Below are 17,973 nucleotides of genomic sequence, written 5' to 3' on the forward strand. Positions count from 1 at the left end.
CTGTACCTTAAAAATAAAACTTTACTCACATCAACAACAGTTCTTGTTATCAACTTTATTATAAGAACATGGTATTATTGAAAAAATAAGACTAATACAGCATGATTTAAAAGTCATTGATCCAGCGCCCACACATGCACAAAAACGCTGGCTCTGATCTGAACAAAATCACATGACCATTAACTGTACAATAACAAAGCTCAAACCCTGATCTTGTGTTTTTGTGAACCTCTAGAGTGTAACAAACTCAAGAATAAATGGTTTATCATTATGGATTTGTGTTTTGAGCCATGTCGTGTTTAGGGAACAGTGAATTGCTATTTAGATGGCACTACCTCTGCCCATTCCGCCTCTTGATCGTCCAGTTGCCCCTGAAACAAGGGGAGGGGAAATGGTTTTAGAGCATAGAAGCAGTATAAATTTCTCAAAATGTTTAGTGTATGTTTCAAGTTACTGTTAAAACAAACACCTTTATTAATCTATTTAAAGTGTGCAAAGAAGCACTTGATTTTCTGACCTCTGCGGCTTATCAGCATGCGTCCTTCACCCCTCCCTCTGGTTCTGCTCATCACATGTTGACTGGTCACAGTGCGCCTCTGAGTGACGCTGCTGCTGGTGTCTGCAAACAGAGGAGAGGGTGAGACAGGAAGGTGTCCATGACCTCTGACTGAACGCTCACCTTCACCACTTCCTGCTAAGTAATGATCAATTTTAGGAGGACGAGAGTAATTCAATATCTTACTGGACAATGTGTTGAAAATTGTAGAGGAATCAGGGTCTTGACTGGTGGATGGAAGTGATGCATCTTCACTCTGCTGTCCCGCAGTCTCTATGTCAGTGTGGCTCTCCAAAGAAGCCTCAGCAGTTTGACTAAAATACAAGGAGATAAGAACCATTGCTACAAAGCACACACTGAATGAGTCGTCAACTCGGATATTTCTGAAAAGTGACGCTCACCCTTCTTCTTGTTCCATGAAGACCTCATCTACATCATCGCCTGGTGTGGACATCCCAGTAGAAGCAGTTACCATCGGAACAGATTGAGACGCCATATTGTCCCCACTGTCTGAAGGCAGAGACTCCGTGAAGACCGTCACTGTCGAACAATGTGAAGACACAATGTCAAGCATTTTTTTTTTTTTTTTGGAGACACAATTACAAATGATTCCTTGAGTCCCTCACCTGGTGCAGCCACTTGCAGAGGTGTTGTGGGGACACTTCTTCCTCCTCCATCCTCATCGTGAGCAGGCAAGAATAGTGGAGACTCGTACATGCCCAGACCTAATCACACAATTGTAGAGTTCCTCGCACTGTTCCAAATCAGTTGACTTGTTTGTAAAATTGCCCGGGTTCTACTCGGCACAAAACACCTGACATTCTTCTCTCTTCACTTACTCACAATAATGTAAGACACGCATAATCTGGACAAATCTTTGTACCTCAAGAATATTTTTTTCAGGAGACACCCCAAAATGCCTTAACATAGCCTAGTCAAAGTGAGCAAGTCAATTCTGACAGAAAGTTACAAACAAACATTCACTGTAATTCTGACCAAACCAAGTACACGTAATTGTTGTGCCGTACCTCCTTGAGAGGCTAGCTGTCCCAGGTCCGAGTGTGACGCTGAAGCCTGAGGGAGCAGATCTTCAGGAGGTCCAAATCTAAACCTGGTAGACAGACCAGCAACCTGAGGAGAACTGAGGTGACACACAGACATTGTAGCTGAAACATTGTGATGCTCTGGTATCAAACAGTTTTTCCAGCAAGAAATCAACATTTTCTCCTTACTGTATAGCTTCAGCAAAGCCATCAGTACGATGCGGGACAACCAGAGTAGGAGTACTTGGAACCATCCTGTCATCGTCGTCAAAAAAATGTTGCTGAAATACAGAAATTTGAACTCTAATTTAAAACAGACCTTAGTAAAGAATCAGCTCAGAACATTACATGAAATACATTACTTGATTTATGCAACCAACAGTTCTTTAGTCTTTAAAATAATTTAGTCCCATTAAAATCATCATGCAAGTTTGGACAGACATCACATCAAAAAGTTCTATAGAGCAAGAAAGACAACACCTCACCATACTTCCTATTCCTGGCGTCAGCTGTGGTCCTCGACCTACTGATGGACGTCGGAGTTGAGAGGTCTGTCTCTGGATAACACACAGAGATGCACAAACATTTACTGAAAGAAACGATCATGTTGGATGTTGCCATTATTGGTGATTTTGTTACCTGCTACTTATTGAACCCTTTCATCATACCACAAGTACCCCCTTGCTCATACTCATAACGAGATAGTTTAGTTGTGTTGGCCGCGTTCCTCTATGTCTTACCAGGTGACATTTGACTGTGATGACGTTCATTTCTGGTTTATAACCGGTTAGGCATGCGTTTACCTGTGCGTGTGGGGGGCCTAGCTCTGAAGCTGGGGGTTGAATGTAGAGCCGTGGTGGGAGGGAGTGCGGGGGCCTTCGAGGCTGGGGCAGGCGGAGTGTAAGTGAAGAAGAGGAAGGGGAGGGAGTTGGGTGGGTGTGGATGGCCTCTCTTTGGGCTTCCGACTCGTTGCTGCTGACTTCACCTGGAGGAGAGGAGAGCTTCTCATTAGCATATACAAGAGCAGGGACAAAGAAATTAAATAAACTACTAAAATGTCTTTTTGATGATGCTCACTGGTGGACGGCTCAGGGGGGCACTGCGAGTCATTGTCATCAGCACTTGTGGGAACGGATGGCTGCTGTCCAGCCTCGTCAGCATCCCCATCTTCCTCATTGCTCTCCTCACCTTCCTTCATAGCAAGGTTACTTGCATCATCACCATCATCCTCCTCATCGTCATCGTCGTCCTCCTCCTCCTCCTCCGCCCCCTCCACCTTGGATGGTAAAGTAGTGCTTTAGGAACAGACAGCTCATATTTTGACAAAAAGAAAAAAGGGGTGCACCTCCTCCTCCTCTTCTTCATCACCCTCCTCTTCCTCCTCCTCCTCCTCTTCTTCACCTGTGGTCTCCGGTTTCTCTCCTCTACTCTCACGGCTTTCGCTGTCTGTGTCGATAACAATAACTTCACGAGTCAGACCTGACCCCTGAGGGGACGTCCGATCTGAAGGGACAGACTGAGACATCCCTTCCTCCTCCATGTCGTCATCTTCGGGGATAGCAGAAAAATCTTCTGGAAGCTCCTACACACCAAACAGATGATGTATGGTTAATTTCAGGGCACAGCATTCTGGAACTCTGAATTTCCCCTTAATTGTTAATGTCTGACACAAAATTCAGTATTGAGAAACATTGTAAACTGACCTGACTATTGTCAGGCGAATCTTGTCTTTGGCCTTCATCCCTTAGATCTTCTACATCCTCATCACCTTCCATCTGTAACATTTTAATTGCAGTGAATAAAGTAAAATCATACAAAAAAATTGACTTGCAGCAGTCCTTCTCTTTAAAGCAGGACCCCTTTTTTTTCTTTGATGGGTTTATATATATCAAAAGATTACAGTGCTATTTCTTGGTTATATAAAAACAACAAGACTGGGAAAAAAAATGATTGAATAGATTTAGAGCTATTCTACCCACTAAGTTTCAGAACAAGTGACTTTAGACCTGCAAACATTTTACAATGTTTCTTGCCGCAGCATTTTTAGTCTTTTTCATGTGTTTAACTTGTACAATGAAAAACAACACCATGTTAAAATTTTACTTCAGCTCATCACAACTTTATAAAATAATTCAAATCATTTGGTCAGCAAATTAAGCCAAAGAAACTAAAGAAGGATTTGAAGACAGTCAGTTTGTTGCATTTACCTGGAGGGCAATCATTTGTCTCAATCTGAGTTTCTTGGCAGTTGAAGGGCCGTGAGAACTCTCCGGTCTCATCTCCTCTTCCTCAATCTCGTCTTCTCTATTTCGCTTTGAACTCGCTAAAGTCAAACACAGCATCATTTCACACCGTTGCGGATGGTCTTGTTACATCAATTGCACGGCTCAAAGATATCAACCACACTGCTGCTTACATGCTCCAATGACAGCAAAGGATGTCGACGGTCGCTCTGCATCTATACTGCTGCCTACATCTTGAGAAGCGGCCTGCTGCTGAGTGGGCTGGACAAATGCTGTTGCCTGCGTGCTTGTTGGTTGTGTTATGGTTGTGGGTGTATTAAGACTGGAGATGACAGTGTGGGCAGCAGCTCCTGCAGTCATCAACACTACAATCAGAACCATTGACATACTTTAGGGCTGACCCTTGTAGTTATTCCATCAGCCTTGTTACAGGTCCAAGGCAATCGATGACTTTTTTCTTACCCTCTTGGCTTTCAGTCTGTGTCGTTGGCATGACAGTGGCAGTGGGTGTCGGCATGGGTACAGTTGCTGGGGTAACCATAGGTCGGATGCTGGCACGGGGTGTTGACTTGCTGCCAGGGGAAGGTGTCGGTTTGTTGCTAGGAGGAGTACTTGGAGTGGGTCGGATGTTGGCCGTTGGTGGTTCGGACAGGTTTGAACTGCTAGATAAATAGAGAATGTGATTCAAAGGTTTTATTGGGACACTATGAATAAACATTTCTTAATTATAAAGCACTACCTGGCCATTCCTAAATCGACAATTTGTTGTTTAAAAGTACTCTATAAATGAAGTTATGCCTGAATGGCCTGTAAAGTTTTATTTATCAATCTGACCGAGAACAACTACAACAATCTGGAGTTGATCTTCTCTAATTTCATTTGGCCCTGGAGGTTCTAAAAGGTAATAGATTTGTCAAGCTGAAAGAAAAGACGAATTTCTACTGTGGCATGAATCTGGGAGTCACTGACCTGCTTCTGTCCTGGGCTGGACTCTTCAAAGAGATCTGTCTTTGTTCTACAGATCTGTTCTGATCACCCACCTGACCACAGAAGCAACATTCAAAGACAAATCAAGAGCTGCTGAAGCATATGTGACAATTCCTAGTTTTCATAATTCTATTTCATACATCTATGTATATGATACCAAGACTGTGGTGCTAACCTTAGACCCAATCTGGTCCTGGGATTCCTCTCTGGGCTCAGTGTGAGTTTGAGTTTCCCTCAGTTCCCGGTCAAGCCGAAGAAGTTTTCCTTCATACTGTGACTTCAGGGCATTCATCCTTACTTCTAGTTCCTCCTTACACTGCTTGAGCTCTTCCACCTCCTTGCTCAGATTCTCTTTTGCAGCTGAATAAAACGCAGCATGAGTAAAAATTATTTTTGACATATTATAGCTGAGTGCAGTCACTAGTGGAACCTACTATTTAGCTGGTTAATTTTAGTCTTGGCTCCGACGAAGGCCTTCTTAGTCTTCTCCTCTTTGTCAGCCATCTGTTGTCTGAGCTGCTCCTCCTTGCTCTTGGTCTCAGACAACTGGAACAAAGCATTACGATGACTTACTATAATTACTAAAGACTCTGTATTTCAGTGGATATTTTTTTCCGAAAGAAAGCATTTACAGATCATTTAATGACATTTGCCAAGTAACAATTGAATTGACATCTTTAAACTGCAGTCAAAACTGTACCTCCTGTCGGAGTTTTGCAAGTTCCTCTTTTAATTGCTGATTTGCATCGGTTGCAGTATTATCATCGCTGGCTTGGATGGACAGGTTCTGGTTCTGGTTCTGGTTAGTCTGTGCAGCCCTGAGAGCTTCATTAGCTTGGTTTACTTCCTGCAGCTGTTCTTGAAGGCGTTTATTTTCGGCTTCTTGCGCAGACATCATCTGACAAACAAAATTATTTCTTGAATGTATATTCTGCATTTTATGTACAGTCCACTGTTGTTGTTCATTATATTTATTATATTCCTTACCTTATGCCGAGTGTCCATCTGACCTTTGAGCTCAGACAGCTATAATGAAGCAAGCAGATACAAAATGTTGTTTTTGATTTTTCTTTTTAAATACATGTATTTCAAATATATCTTTAGCTCAAATATATCTGTGCGACCTGGTACCAAAAGGAAACCACTGTGTACAATGAAAAAACAGGGGGCCCCCTAGTAACTCACCTGGCCCTCTGCTTTGCTCAAGGAGGTTTTAAGATTGTTAATCTCCTGTTGGTGGGAGTCTTGTAGTTTTTTCTGATTTGTAAGGTTTTGCTGTTGAGAATCTTTAGCCTGCTGTAGCTCCTTCTGCATTTGTTGAATCTGGTTCTGACGGGCTTGTGACTGACACTGAGATGATTTCAGTTGGTTTTGCATCTGTAATTTAGACAGGTTGGGATGATTAGTGTGAATTTATTTTGGGATCAATCAAAATGACAAAAAAAAGTCTTTATGTAAACCGCGTTGTGTGCCAACAATCCTAAAACTATTATTTTGGAGTAAATGTGACGAGCAATGTTCTAGGGAAGCACTGTGCCTGTTACCTGTTGTGTGTGGGTCTTTGCTTGTTGAAGCTCTTTCTGACTCTGCTGTAATTGTGTCTGTGTTTGGGACAACTGGGCTTGAACCTAGAATGATAAAAATAAAACTGAAGTCAAACTATTTCTCAGAAATCATCGATTAAAAAGTGCAAATGGTGGTTTAAGGACTGATTTGGATCCCACCCACTTTGATAGCCATGTAAATAAGTAACACACACTATGTGCTTTTTCTAAAGGACATACAGATTGCACCTCCTGCTCAGACCAAAACTAAGGTTCCGCTTAGAATACCTGTGTTAGCTGATTCTGGTTCAGTGTCAATTGGTTTTGGATCTCCTGTAACTTCTCCTTGGTTTGCTGGTTTTCCTTCTGGGCATTCTGAAGCTCCTGCTCGGAGTTTTTAGCCTGAAGAAAGTAAACCAATTGTATTGACACCGCCACACTTCAGCTGTATGTAGGAGCTAAAAAATGCTCCTTACTTCCTGCATCGCTTGTTTCAATGTGGTCAGCTCCTCTTTGACCTTTGTGATTTCCTCTTGACTTTTAATGAGCTCCTGCTGCTCCACTTGGCTTGTTTCACCTTGTGTTTTAGCTGAGGTTTCCTCTACCAGCTGGAATGCAGAAAAGGTATTATCAAAGCCGTTTACAAAATGAAAAAAGCAACGCTACAAACTGCAGACTCACCTTATCATGCTGGACTTTTAGCTCTTCATACTGGGTCTTGTAGCGCCGTCCTATCTTTTTCACCTGTGTTATGGTCCTGTTTTTCTCGAGAATATCATTGTTTTTTGTTCCGAGTTCTTTCTTCAGCGTGTCTCTCTCTGCTGTTAGGCGGGTCATAGACTCTCTTAGGCTTTTCAGATGAGACTGGGCTGAATTAGTGCTGGTGCTGGATCTGGGATGACATGAAATAATTTAGGACATATAGAATGGACTTTTATTTTGACCAATAGAGCCACCACTACACAAATAATGGAATTCAAAGGCGTGTAGCTATATACAACTCGGGTCATCTGATAATAGCATCAAAAAACGCAGGTTGACGACATTATTCAATCTTTTATTTTTACCTGGTTAGCTCAGTCTTCAGCTTGGCTGTCTCTTCAACAAGCTGGGTGATGCGCCTCTGCTGTACTTCTCTCTCAGCGCTGAGTTTTTGCTTTTCCTCAACATCCCCGTCTTTCTGCTGGCTAACAAGTTGCTGTTGAGATGGAGGGATTGAAAGTACAGATTTAATGTACATTACTCTGGGTGTGTATTGATCTTTTTAATACCTTACAAACTACCATAGCGCAGGCTCATATCAGTTTTGGGCAAAACCTAATTCTGACGTGACACAAAGCGGAAGGAATTCGGGACTGTCATATATTTATTATTCGAACCCTGCTGTAAAAAGAAGTTGGAAATGGGAACAGATAATTTCAAGAAAAATAAGAGCATTGAGAACAGGAGCACCCTGACATGTCACATGTAAATTGAGTTTGAGACCTCTGCTCTACGGGATAAAGCTACTCGTCATTCACTATCACAAAAAAAGCCAACAGCACAATGTACTCAAGACCAACCTGTACTTTGGCCTTCAAGTGTTTGATGTCTTCTTCTAACAACCTTTTATCAGCCTGCAGAGAGCCATTTCTGTCAGAAAGGTGAGACAATGACTCATTTAGTGGGCTAATGTTGGACTCCAGTTTCTTTACCTGATTGACAGAGAAAAAAAAAAAGAGTCACAATGCAGCTGAGTAGAAATCAGGACAATGCTTACAAACTAAAATCTATTTTTGTTACAGTACTGGTATATTATCCATTACAGAAATCTAAATTGCATTTTTGATCATTTGGCTTGTCATTTTAAATGAGAATCTGCTGGCTAAATTAAAGTTAAATAAATATATATATAACTGTGGCATAAATCTGATCAATTAAATTTCGTATGCATCCTATACTGCATACAAGACAAAACAGTAACCAGGGGATAGGTTTACTTTTGCCTGCGCATGCTGCAGTTCTTGTTCCAATTTCTCTCTCTCCATTTTCAGCATCTTGATGGTCTCTTGGAGTGTGCTGATATTCGCCATGTTCTTCAGCTGAGTCTCTTTATGAGCCAGGGTCTTTACTGTGTTCTGAGAGCATGACAAAATTTGTGTTTGGATCTTTTTATAGCCAACCCTTTCTCACATACCATATCCTGCAAATGTTCAAACTAATAATCAGAAATGAGATGTTCAAAATTCATTCATTTCCCACCTGCAGTTTCTCTCGCTCAGCATTCAGAGCTTCCTGAAGCTCCTTAAGTTCCTGGTTTTGGTGTTCCATTTGCTGTTTGTAGCGGAGAGCCTCTCCTTCAGAGGCCTCACATCGGGCCACAGCAATCTCCTTCTCTTTCCGCACAAACCTACATTAGGCATAGATTTGCTTTTCAAATTGAAATGGTTGCTGCTAAACAAAATGAACCATCTGACTCAATCATGGGAACTGGTAAATTTGAACCGCACTTCCGCAACCATCTTTTGATGCGCAGGTTACACCAATATACCTGAGTATTTCTTGTATCTGTTCAAGTGTCTTCCCTTCCTCGTTAAATGAGACGTCAAGCTGCTGTTGTGGTTGCTGTTCACGACTCCTTGCAGCCATTTCATCCATCTGTTGGTGCAGGAGAGCATTTTGGCGTACCAGCTCTTCGCAGCGCCGACTCTGATTGGCCACTTCATCCTGTTGCAGTCAAAGTAAATGCCAATGAGTGACACAACAATTCAATCAAAACAATTTCGTGATAGTTCGCGGAGTAAAAGTTCCCAAGTCATTCCTCCCACAGTCCCACCTTCAGCTGCTTCTCCAACGTTGTCCAGCTTGTGCTTTTCTCCTGTAAAAGTGAGTTGCACTTGTTCAATTGCTCCTCCATCTCTCCCTTCCGTGCTGCCTCTTGCTGCTGTGTTTTCTTTAACTCCTTAAGGACTTCCACGTCTGCTGCATGAAGCATCAGCTCTCGCTCGTACTTAGCTTGAGCCTCACCAGCTTGCTTAGTCTAAGAGGGAAAACAAACCACTTTGTAATAGTAAAACCAGCACAAAGACAAATATGCACAACAAACTAATCTACTTGGTTTAATTGAGTTATACTGGCAACATGTACACTCACAAATCTATAACCCAATGCCAAAGCAAATTGAAATTGAGGGTAGAAGTGCACTGGAGTCCTCCCGCGTATTTTAAGTGTGGCCATGCTCAATGAGAAATGCAGCGCTCTGCTGGAAGTGTGTACTTGTGTGTTTATTAATGACCTGCAACAGGCTCTCCTGTATGGCCTTCTGCTCCAGAGTGACAGCTTTAGCAGCTCTCTCCAGCGCCTCCTGCTGCTCCACTTGGCTGGCTTTTAGACAGCGCTGGAGATCACTCACCTGGAAAAGACAAGAAAAGAGAACGCTTTATACTACATTTCTTTTTAACTTAACCGCACGGGTGAAAATGAAGTTTTTATTGTCTGGCAAGTTAGTGCGCGAATGGAACAAAACCACTGTAAAGTTAGAGGTTCAGAATGGCAGTACAAATGTTATCAAGCAAATTTGACTGCACATGCAATTGCAGTTGAATTGCTATTGCCCACAGCTTCATTTAATAACCTGTCCAGGCCAACTTACAATAACTGTTGAAGGCTACATGGTTGAATGAGAGTGTGGCTTTCCTATTTTCTCAAGTGTGTGACAAGACCTACTTGTTTCTCAAGTGCATCCAAAGCCTTTCTTTTCTCCTCTTGTGCTTGCTGATTCTTTTTCTCCACCTCTATTATTCTGTTTTCCAGCTGCTTCTGAATGTCTTGTGACTCCTTGAATCTCATCTCAAGCGGAGAGCGTTGCTGAGAGGACATCAAGAAAAGGGTAAATGCTAATCGGTGCGTGTGTGTTTGCAAAAACAACAAAATCAATTGTACCTCTTTCTCATTCTTCAGACTGTCCTCCAAAGACAGTACGACAGCTTTGTATTGCTCAACAGTAGCATTAGCAATTTTTAGCTGCTCTGCTAGTTTGCTGTTTTGTTCCTCTGCAGCATTTAGATTACTTTTGACCTCTGAGAGCTCAGACAGGCCAGGCTGAGAAGTTTGAACTGGAGAGCGCACTGAAAATATAGGAGGGAGGAATGGTGAAAAAGGGGGACATGACATTGACTGCATTATTTCACTTAAAAGAAAATTGTTACCTCTGACAGGTGCTCTAAGAGTTGCCGCTCTGGTTGCTGGGGTACTAACACTCTCAGATGAGATGGAAGACAGTTGAGCTTTCAGAGCAGCCAATTGCTGTTCGGAGTTCCTCAAAAGCTCTCTTGTCTTCTGCTGCAAGGTGTTTTGTGTCTGAAGTTGTTTTTTAGCTTCGACCAACTGAGCCTAAAGGGAAATGCATACAAAAGAAATGATTACCATCGAACAGCTTTGTTTAATTTAGATATAACAAGGTAAATAAGGTTATGTACATCCATACTGCGTCCAAGGGTATGTCTTTGGGCTACTTCCTGCTCCAGTCGAGTCTTCATTGAGGCAAGTTCTGTTTCCAGATTCTCAATCTTACTGTTTAGTCGTTGACGAATGTCTGCGTCTGTACGCTCCATAGTTAACTATACAGTCCAAAAGTGAAAATGAAAACAAAGGGGACATATTGAAAATGGACCTGGTTTGCTTACAAATGGGTTGTTTTGTATGCCAGGCATCAAGTGTGAGATTTCACAACCAAGTCAGCGACACATCGTTGTTGAAACGTGTCAGGCCATATTACCTGTATGCTCTTGAGGTTGGTGAGTAGTAGGTTTTGGTTACGTTGCTCAGCAAACATGGCCTCTTTCTCTCGGTTGAGTCGACTCTCTGCTTGCTTTAACATGTCTCTCTCTTTAGTCAAATTCTCAACACGCACCTACAGACAAAAATACGTATGTAATAGCAGTTGAGGGGACAAACAATAAACTAGTAGGGCGACATACAACAAACTATTATAAACATTTATGCTGTCGATGCTGACCTCCTCAAGTGCCAGTTTCTCATTAGCTTGCCGGAGGTCCTGCGTCATAGTGTAGATAATGTGCTCATGCTGTTGGACTGTCATAGACATTTTTTGGTTCCTGTCTTGGAGAGCTGTGGTCTCTCTACGAAACGCTGTGACAGTCTCTTGGAGCATCTCATACCTACCACAAAAAAAGCGATTCATAAAGACATTACAAAATTGACAGAATTCTAACTACTGTCTGACAAGGTACATTTATCAGGACTGTAATTTTGCCCACACCTCTTGTTGCTGAACTCCAACTGAGAAGTCAATCGGGCATTACTGGAGCGAACCTGCGTCAGCTGCCGCTCCAGTCTGTCATGATCGTCATTCACCATTTTGTCGTTCTCTGCCTTTTCTTTTTTATACAAGGTGAAGGAGTCATTTAGCTAGGAGCGGAGACGCACATTGAGTTAAATAGATGTTTAACTTGAATACCACGTGTATCCAGAAAACAGTTTGTGTTACCTGCTTTAATGCAGCTTTAGCCTGTGCGGTTTGCGCAGACTCAGCAGTAGCAGCAGTAGCAGCAGCTCTATGAGGTGTTGAACGAGTTACTGGGGCTGATGGTCGAGTGGGTGCAGGGTGGGGAATATCTGAACCGCAGGAAAAATGTAAATTATACACATTTATTTATACCCTTTCACGGTTAGACTTTCTTTCTAAAGATCCATTCTCATTTTTTTAATGCCTGGATGTTGACAATGATGAATGTGAGTTTTGCTGTCACAAATTCAATCATAAACTTCAGTCAGGTTTAATTAAATCTTCACAGTGAGACCTGTCATTTCTGGGGGGGTTTTGTGTGTAAAAATATACTCTTACTTTATGACATATAATGTAAGATGCATAAATTGATTCAATGATTAAACGGTCTAAAATGGGGTTCTAGATGTCACCTTGGGAGGGCAGGTTAAATCCAGTGCTTTGTGATAGCAAGGCTTTGTACATGTCTCTCTGTCTCGCATTGGAGTCAGCAAGTTGCTTCTGCTGGTTCTTCTGCTCTCTCAGCTGCTCTAGCTCCTTTTGAAGTTTATCCACACTCGTCTCCAACTCTAACACACTGCACGGAAACAGACAGAAATATTTCATTCAGGAAGTAGCATTTATTTACCACAGATTGTTCATCAGAATGAAGTCATTACAAAAAGTAGCATGCATAAAATGATGAAGGGGGTTCATGTGTGATGTGTGCAATACATTTTTTAAAATGTATCTGTGATTATAAATAATAATATCTGAAATCTTATATGTTGTCTTATATCTTAGTTTTCTAGAATTAGGAGTGTTTGCTCACATTTAGTATAGGCATTTGCTAGGCCTCATCATTAACTAAATAAATAAATAAAACAAAAGGACATAGTAATAGCAATATTACCGTGCTGATGTTGTGTGGTTTTGTTGCAATGTGTTCTCCTCCTCCGACTTCCTCAACCTTCCCAGCAGGCTTCTGTTTTGCATTTGAAGCTCCTCTACACTTCGGTAGGAAATCTCATGCGGCCTGTTGACCTGGCCAGAAATATTAGATGTACTGCCTTCATCTTTGGTCACTTGATTACCTCGGCTTTCTTCAAGTTCAACTAGCAGTACACACACCTGGAATGAAATACCACATTGAGGAAAATATTTGATTAATGCAAATAGTGTATGAGAAAGGAAGTATTGCAAAATAGTGAAGGATCACTGTTGTGTATGTAACTATATGCAAATTACTTGTGTAGATGTATCGTCCAGTAGTTTTTCTGTCCTCAGCTTGTCCTTCTCCAAATCGTCACAACGTTGCTTGGCCTCGTCCTTCTCTTTCTTCAAACTGTAGATCTCCTAATAATGACATGCAAGTTGTATTTGAGGAAATATGCAAAGTTATTGTAATCTGTTTTCATACTAATTGAAATGATGAACGCATTGAATAACTTTGTGTCAGACCGTTCGAGCCTGTTCCAGTTTATTCCACAGGGAGGCCATTGAGCCCTGGATGGTCTCATACTCCTCCCTCTGGCGTTTGAGGACAGGTGCTTTGGATTCCACCTCTTGGATGACCTCATCCAACACTTTGTTCACCCTCGCGGTCTCCTGCTTCTCCAGTTGCAGCTGAGTCTGACACTCAGAGTATGCATTATACAGCTGGTAGAACACAAACATAGGAGAGAAGGGAAATCAGTCAAAGGGATATGGTCACTTCATAGAGAAAATAAAAAGAGCATCCAAAAGCAGCAGAATATCAAACTTGATATATTATTGTTATCCTTTATTTATTTTCACAAATCAGCAATAAGAAGCAACATGTAAGTAGTATATGGCAGAATATGCATTATATGGAAAACAGAAAAGTGGGTAAACACAAGTTTGTCCTGTCCAACTTACATCAAAAAACTTCATTCCGGGCTTGACAATAGCGGCAATGGCGGCTGCAGACGGACACATGGACTCCAGCTGCTCCTCAGTCAGAGAGGGCGCACCTGAAGGTAAAAAGAAAAAACTGTAACAATGGTCAAGACTACTCCCTGGAAGTGATCAAGAAATGGGGGGGGCCCATATTACAATTTTGCCAATTAACTCCTAAATTCGGATTTAGCTCAGGATAAATCACAACATAATTTATATTTATATTTTAAGTACTACCTTATGCTATTTCCATCCTTAATAAGCCAGTGATTTCCCAATAAGGTGGACTACCAAATTATAAATTAACTAATGAGCAAATATATTGTACAATTGATCTATTGTACATTAATATTCAATAGAATTATTCTACGTTTTAACGAGACAACAGATCGAAATAAGAAAACAATAAAGCGCTCATCTTTTCTTACAGCATTTTTTGCCAGAAGCCTTCAGCATAGAATTTTCCATCTCTTTCTCCATTTTCTTGATCTTCTCTTGAAGCTCTGCTTCTAAATGGGCGTTTTTCTCCTCTGCTTCAGATACCTTCTTTTCCAGTATTTTGTTATCTACCAGTACACAGTAACAAAGAGTATACAAAAGGAATTTATGACAAACATACAAGTTTTTCATATTTTCAAGCTGAGGTACGTTAAATGCCTTTAAGTTGGCAAAAGTTTCATTTCACATGTAACAAAATGTTCAGCACACTGTATTTTGAGATGTGATGTGTCGATTCCAGGACTAGTGCCGTAAAAGTTATATTTGGAATCCAAATTACAGGTTTTCCTATTCTATGTGGACCAGAGGAACAACCATCTATTGATGGAGCAACCTTCTGAGTCCCTACTTATCAACCTAATTCCCTGTCCTTTTTTTACCCTTTACCCTGAATTCTGTGGTGTGTTAGACTCCAGGGGCATTACTTTGACGGAGACTAGTTGCTGTCTGTGCTTAGAATATATATTTTGTGACAGCCGTCCTGGAACTTTAGTGGCGCACCTTGCTGTATGTATGCAACTCAATTCAATAAAAGAGACCAGATGGACGTAGGATTACACTCTATTAAAAACGGGAATCTTAAAGTGTAATAATCTTGGTAAAAATTGCAAACAAACTCAAACCTTCTGCAGTGGTTTTAACCATTCTGCTGAGTTCTTCAACAGCCCTGTTCAGTTCTTGGTTTTTAGTTTCCAGGTCTGCTGCTACACCCTGCAAAATGGGATGTAAAAAGAATCAATCGATTGAAATACAGATTGACAGAATTGTGATGAGGAATTACCGTAAAATACCATTAAATCTCTTCAGATTTTTTTTTTTTCCATGGAAAAATTTTAGCACTGACAGTTTTTTTAATGCAGTTCTATCACGAGTGCCTTTATCCTCCCTTTAAATCAGATGGGATAGTCTCCATAAAACCGATAAGGACAAGTGAGTATTAAATATATGATGATTCTGGTCTCACCTTGTAGAGAGAAGACAACTTGACATGAGCATTGAGCTCATTCCGGTATTTCTCCTCCATGGTAGTCAGTTCATCCTTAGCCTAGAGAGTTAAACAAGTATATATTTGTTTTTAATTCATAATTAACTTACCCATTTTCCCCAGACCAAAAAAGTAAAATTAAGAGAAAAGTTTTTTTTCATAATGTCATTCTGGGCTGCATAATAGTAATAACAAATGTATACTGTATATCAAATGCAATCACTATATTTTATGACTCCACTGAAGAGCCTTTTCCACTAAAGCTATTATAAAAACAAACTCTTAACGTTGAGACAACAAGTAAAAAGTCATGGCTTTGTCAGTAGCCTTTTCATACAAACAGAACCAACTATGTTTTACAACTAGAGTTCAAGGACAACGCTGACGTATTAATTTGTTTACCGACCCGTTTCAGTTTGTTGTTAAGGTCTTCAGCTCGTTTGTGCTGGTTTTCACCGGACTGCTTCAGAGAACAGAGTTGACTTTCCAGGCTGGTCACCTATTGAAGAAAACCCCATCAATAGTCGACACTATGTATAGAATTGCATCGACTCGTGACATTTAAAAACATGGATGTTATGGATTTTAATAAAGAAGGACTCCAGATTTACATTTTACCCAATTTGCTCAGTTTTTTGCACTACTACATTGTTTGTGTGTTACCTGCTCGGTCTTGGTTTTCAGACTACCCTGGATCTCCAGAATCTCTTTGCCTGTTTCTCTGTTACTGCTCAGCAGTTCCTCAGTTTTGGTCTTCAGTTCTGCGGATAACCACTCATTTTTCTTTTCCAGTAGCTCCTTTTCCTGTTCCATGCGCTTTTCCCGGTGCTACCGGAACATGGACAACATGGACGCGTTTTGCATTATGTTGGAATAACAGAGGAATAACAAGGGGTGTGTTTCCCAAATTACAATTTAAAACAAAAGTTTATAAGCATGTACGTCATTTGTTTGCAGGTGAATGTGACAACAGTAAGATTAGTATCTTACAGCAGTTCCACACTTTCTTGCACTCTGACCAATGATTGTTTCATTGTTTACCTGGACAGAGGTCTCGGAGGAATGGATCTCATCCAGTTTGAACTGCAACTCCAATTTGACTTTGTCTGTCTCCAACAGTTTCTCATTCAGGCGCTTTACATCCTCTAAAACACAAAAAAGTTAAAAGCAAAAAAATGAAATGTATAAATTATCAACTTGTTCATATGTACAGCAAAGGTCTTTAATGCAGAAGACCCGTGTTTGTCACCTTAGCAAACATACCAGTTAGGTTCTCCGCCTCTTGTGTTCTTTTCTCCAGCAGCCGCGCCAGTTCTCTTTTTTCCGCTTCGATCTCATACTTTGATTTGGACTACAAATACACACGGGCAGATCGATTTTTGCTATATCCCCACATATTTAAGACAAAGTTAAATAATCTTAACACAAACCTGCTGCTGGGTTTTATCTTCGGGAGTGTCTCCATCAATTCCCTTTAGAGCACTCAGCTCTTCATCTGTGCAAAGAAAACAAAGGACAACATCCTATGAACAACATCAACAAGTAAGCATTTTGAATAAATCTTGTTGTGATAAGGGTCACAAAATATACATAGATCTAGGAGTATAGAATTACAACGTATATATATATGAGCCTTTGTGAAATCTCACTTAGTTTCTTATTTTCCTCCTTGAGTGTTTGCAGGTCTCTCGTGGCAGACAGGATCTGCTCCTGACCCTCTCCAAGTTTCCTCTCAATGTCAAAGTACTGCTGTTCTGTAAGAGAGAACACACACAACATGAAACCACAAGTGTAACACAAATGTCACAAATTACTGTTTTGCCAGTAGCACAAATGCCAATTATTTTGTTAATCTGAAAGTAGAACTACAATATTCATGCCCTCATATACACAAGATAAACGGATTCCTGTGCCGAATTGAAACATATTTATAAACTTGGAAGTGTGTTAATATAATTACTGTTGTCACATACATGACGTAAACAGATTAGTGTGCCGAATCGAAATATCTAAAAAAGCTTATTGCTAAAGTTAGCAACGCCGCTATCGTTAGCCGGTGATGGGTGCATCATGTCCAAAAGATTCTTTTTGTTTTTTTAATTAGATGATACTTTTGGAATGCTGTGTATCTGAAGCGTTTCCATAGCAGTTTACATACTTTAAAAAAAACGTTATTTCAACTAAATGTAGATACGTGCGTACCACAGTCCGCTTTGATTCTCTCTTGTTGGGTCCTGAGCGCCTCGTTAGCATTCTGTAGCTCCGTAACAAACTTCTCCAGCTTGTTTTGGACACCTTTAGGGAGTTTATTCAACTCTGCCCGCTCCAGCGCTTGCAGCAGGACAGCCGCCATCTCCGACTATCCTACAAAACGATCCTAAATGTATTAAACTTATCCTGAAGACATAACGATCTGAAACTGCTCTTGAAATGCACGGATTCGCTTATCTGTAAAGGTTTCAATTTTCTAACATATACCAGCTGAAGGATAACTTTATATTTCAAAATAAAACAAATTCATATCCTCTGAGAATGGTCTGTTGTTGTTTTTCTGCGTATTTGTTACTGTGTGTATCATAATACCTTTAATATCAATTAATTGTTACATAAACATGACAACGTGATACGAACAAAGCTTTATTTTTTCGTAGTGTAAGTGTTTTGTTTTGACGACTAAAACGGAAATTAATGATTGCAGTAATGTAACAAAAA

The 17,973-nt window shown here is 40.7% G+C and overlaps 1 protein-coding gene across 2 annotated transcripts; it reads right to left on the reverse strand.

Moving 5' to 3' along the window:
• Positions 1 to 40: 40 nt before the first annotated feature.
• LOC133165685 (nucleoprotein TPR-like) lies at positions 41 to 17,716 on the reverse strand. Of its 2 annotated transcripts, none has more exons than XM_061295524.1 (55): positions 17,464 to 17,716; positions 16,911 to 17,015; positions 16,692 to 16,756; positions 16,525 to 16,612; positions 16,303 to 16,406; positions 15,925 to 16,089; positions 15,668 to 15,760; positions 15,241 to 15,321; positions 14,900 to 14,987; positions 14,207 to 14,344; positions 13,758 to 13,852; positions 13,320 to 13,517; positions 13,107 to 13,214; positions 12,772 to 12,989; positions 12,293 to 12,456; positions 11,862 to 11,989; positions 11,634 to 11,782; positions 11,370 to 11,532; positions 11,130 to 11,264; positions 10,831 to 10,971; positions 10,561 to 10,744; positions 10,295 to 10,479; positions 10,079 to 10,219; positions 9,648 to 9,764; positions 9,189 to 9,392; positions 8,904 to 9,079; positions 8,615 to 8,762; positions 8,353 to 8,490; positions 7,936 to 8,067; positions 7,441 to 7,571; positions 7,055 to 7,265; positions 6,850 to 6,981; positions 6,662 to 6,775; positions 6,374 to 6,457; positions 6,015 to 6,206; positions 5,817 to 5,855; positions 5,530 to 5,727; positions 5,264 to 5,375; positions 5,005 to 5,189; positions 4,812 to 4,882; positions 4,305 to 4,504; positions 4,016 to 4,192; positions 3,807 to 3,922; positions 3,303 to 3,374; positions 2,945 to 3,181; positions 2,677 to 2,875; positions 2,403 to 2,584; positions 2,085 to 2,156; positions 1,789 to 1,880; positions 1,585 to 1,697; positions 1,183 to 1,281; positions 958 to 1,096; positions 743 to 870; positions 518 to 619; positions 41 to 371 (listed from the first exon to the last, which is right to left on the reverse strand). In XM_061295524.1, the coding sequence occupies exons 1-55, from the start codon at positions 17,612 to 17,614 to the stop codon at positions 322 to 324; spliced, it is 7,449 nt and encodes a 2,482-aa protein (XP_061151508.1). In that variant the 5' UTR covers positions 17,615 to 17,716; the 3' UTR covers positions 41 to 321. The 2 variants fall into 2 exon arrangements, with proteins under 2 accessions (XP_061151508.1, XP_061151507.1); XM_061295523.1 differs by having other exon boundaries at positions 4,016 to 4,207.
• Between the last annotated feature and the right edge of the window lie 257 nt (positions 17,717 to 17,973).

The sequence above is a fragment of the Syngnathus typhle genome, linkage group LG13, assembly GCF_033458585.1.
Source record: "Syngnathus typhle isolate RoL2023-S1 ecotype Sweden linkage group LG13, RoL_Styp_1.0, whole genome shotgun sequence".
Lineage (NCBI taxonomy): Eukaryota > Metazoa > Chordata > Actinopteri > Syngnathiformes > Syngnathidae > Syngnathus > Syngnathus typhle.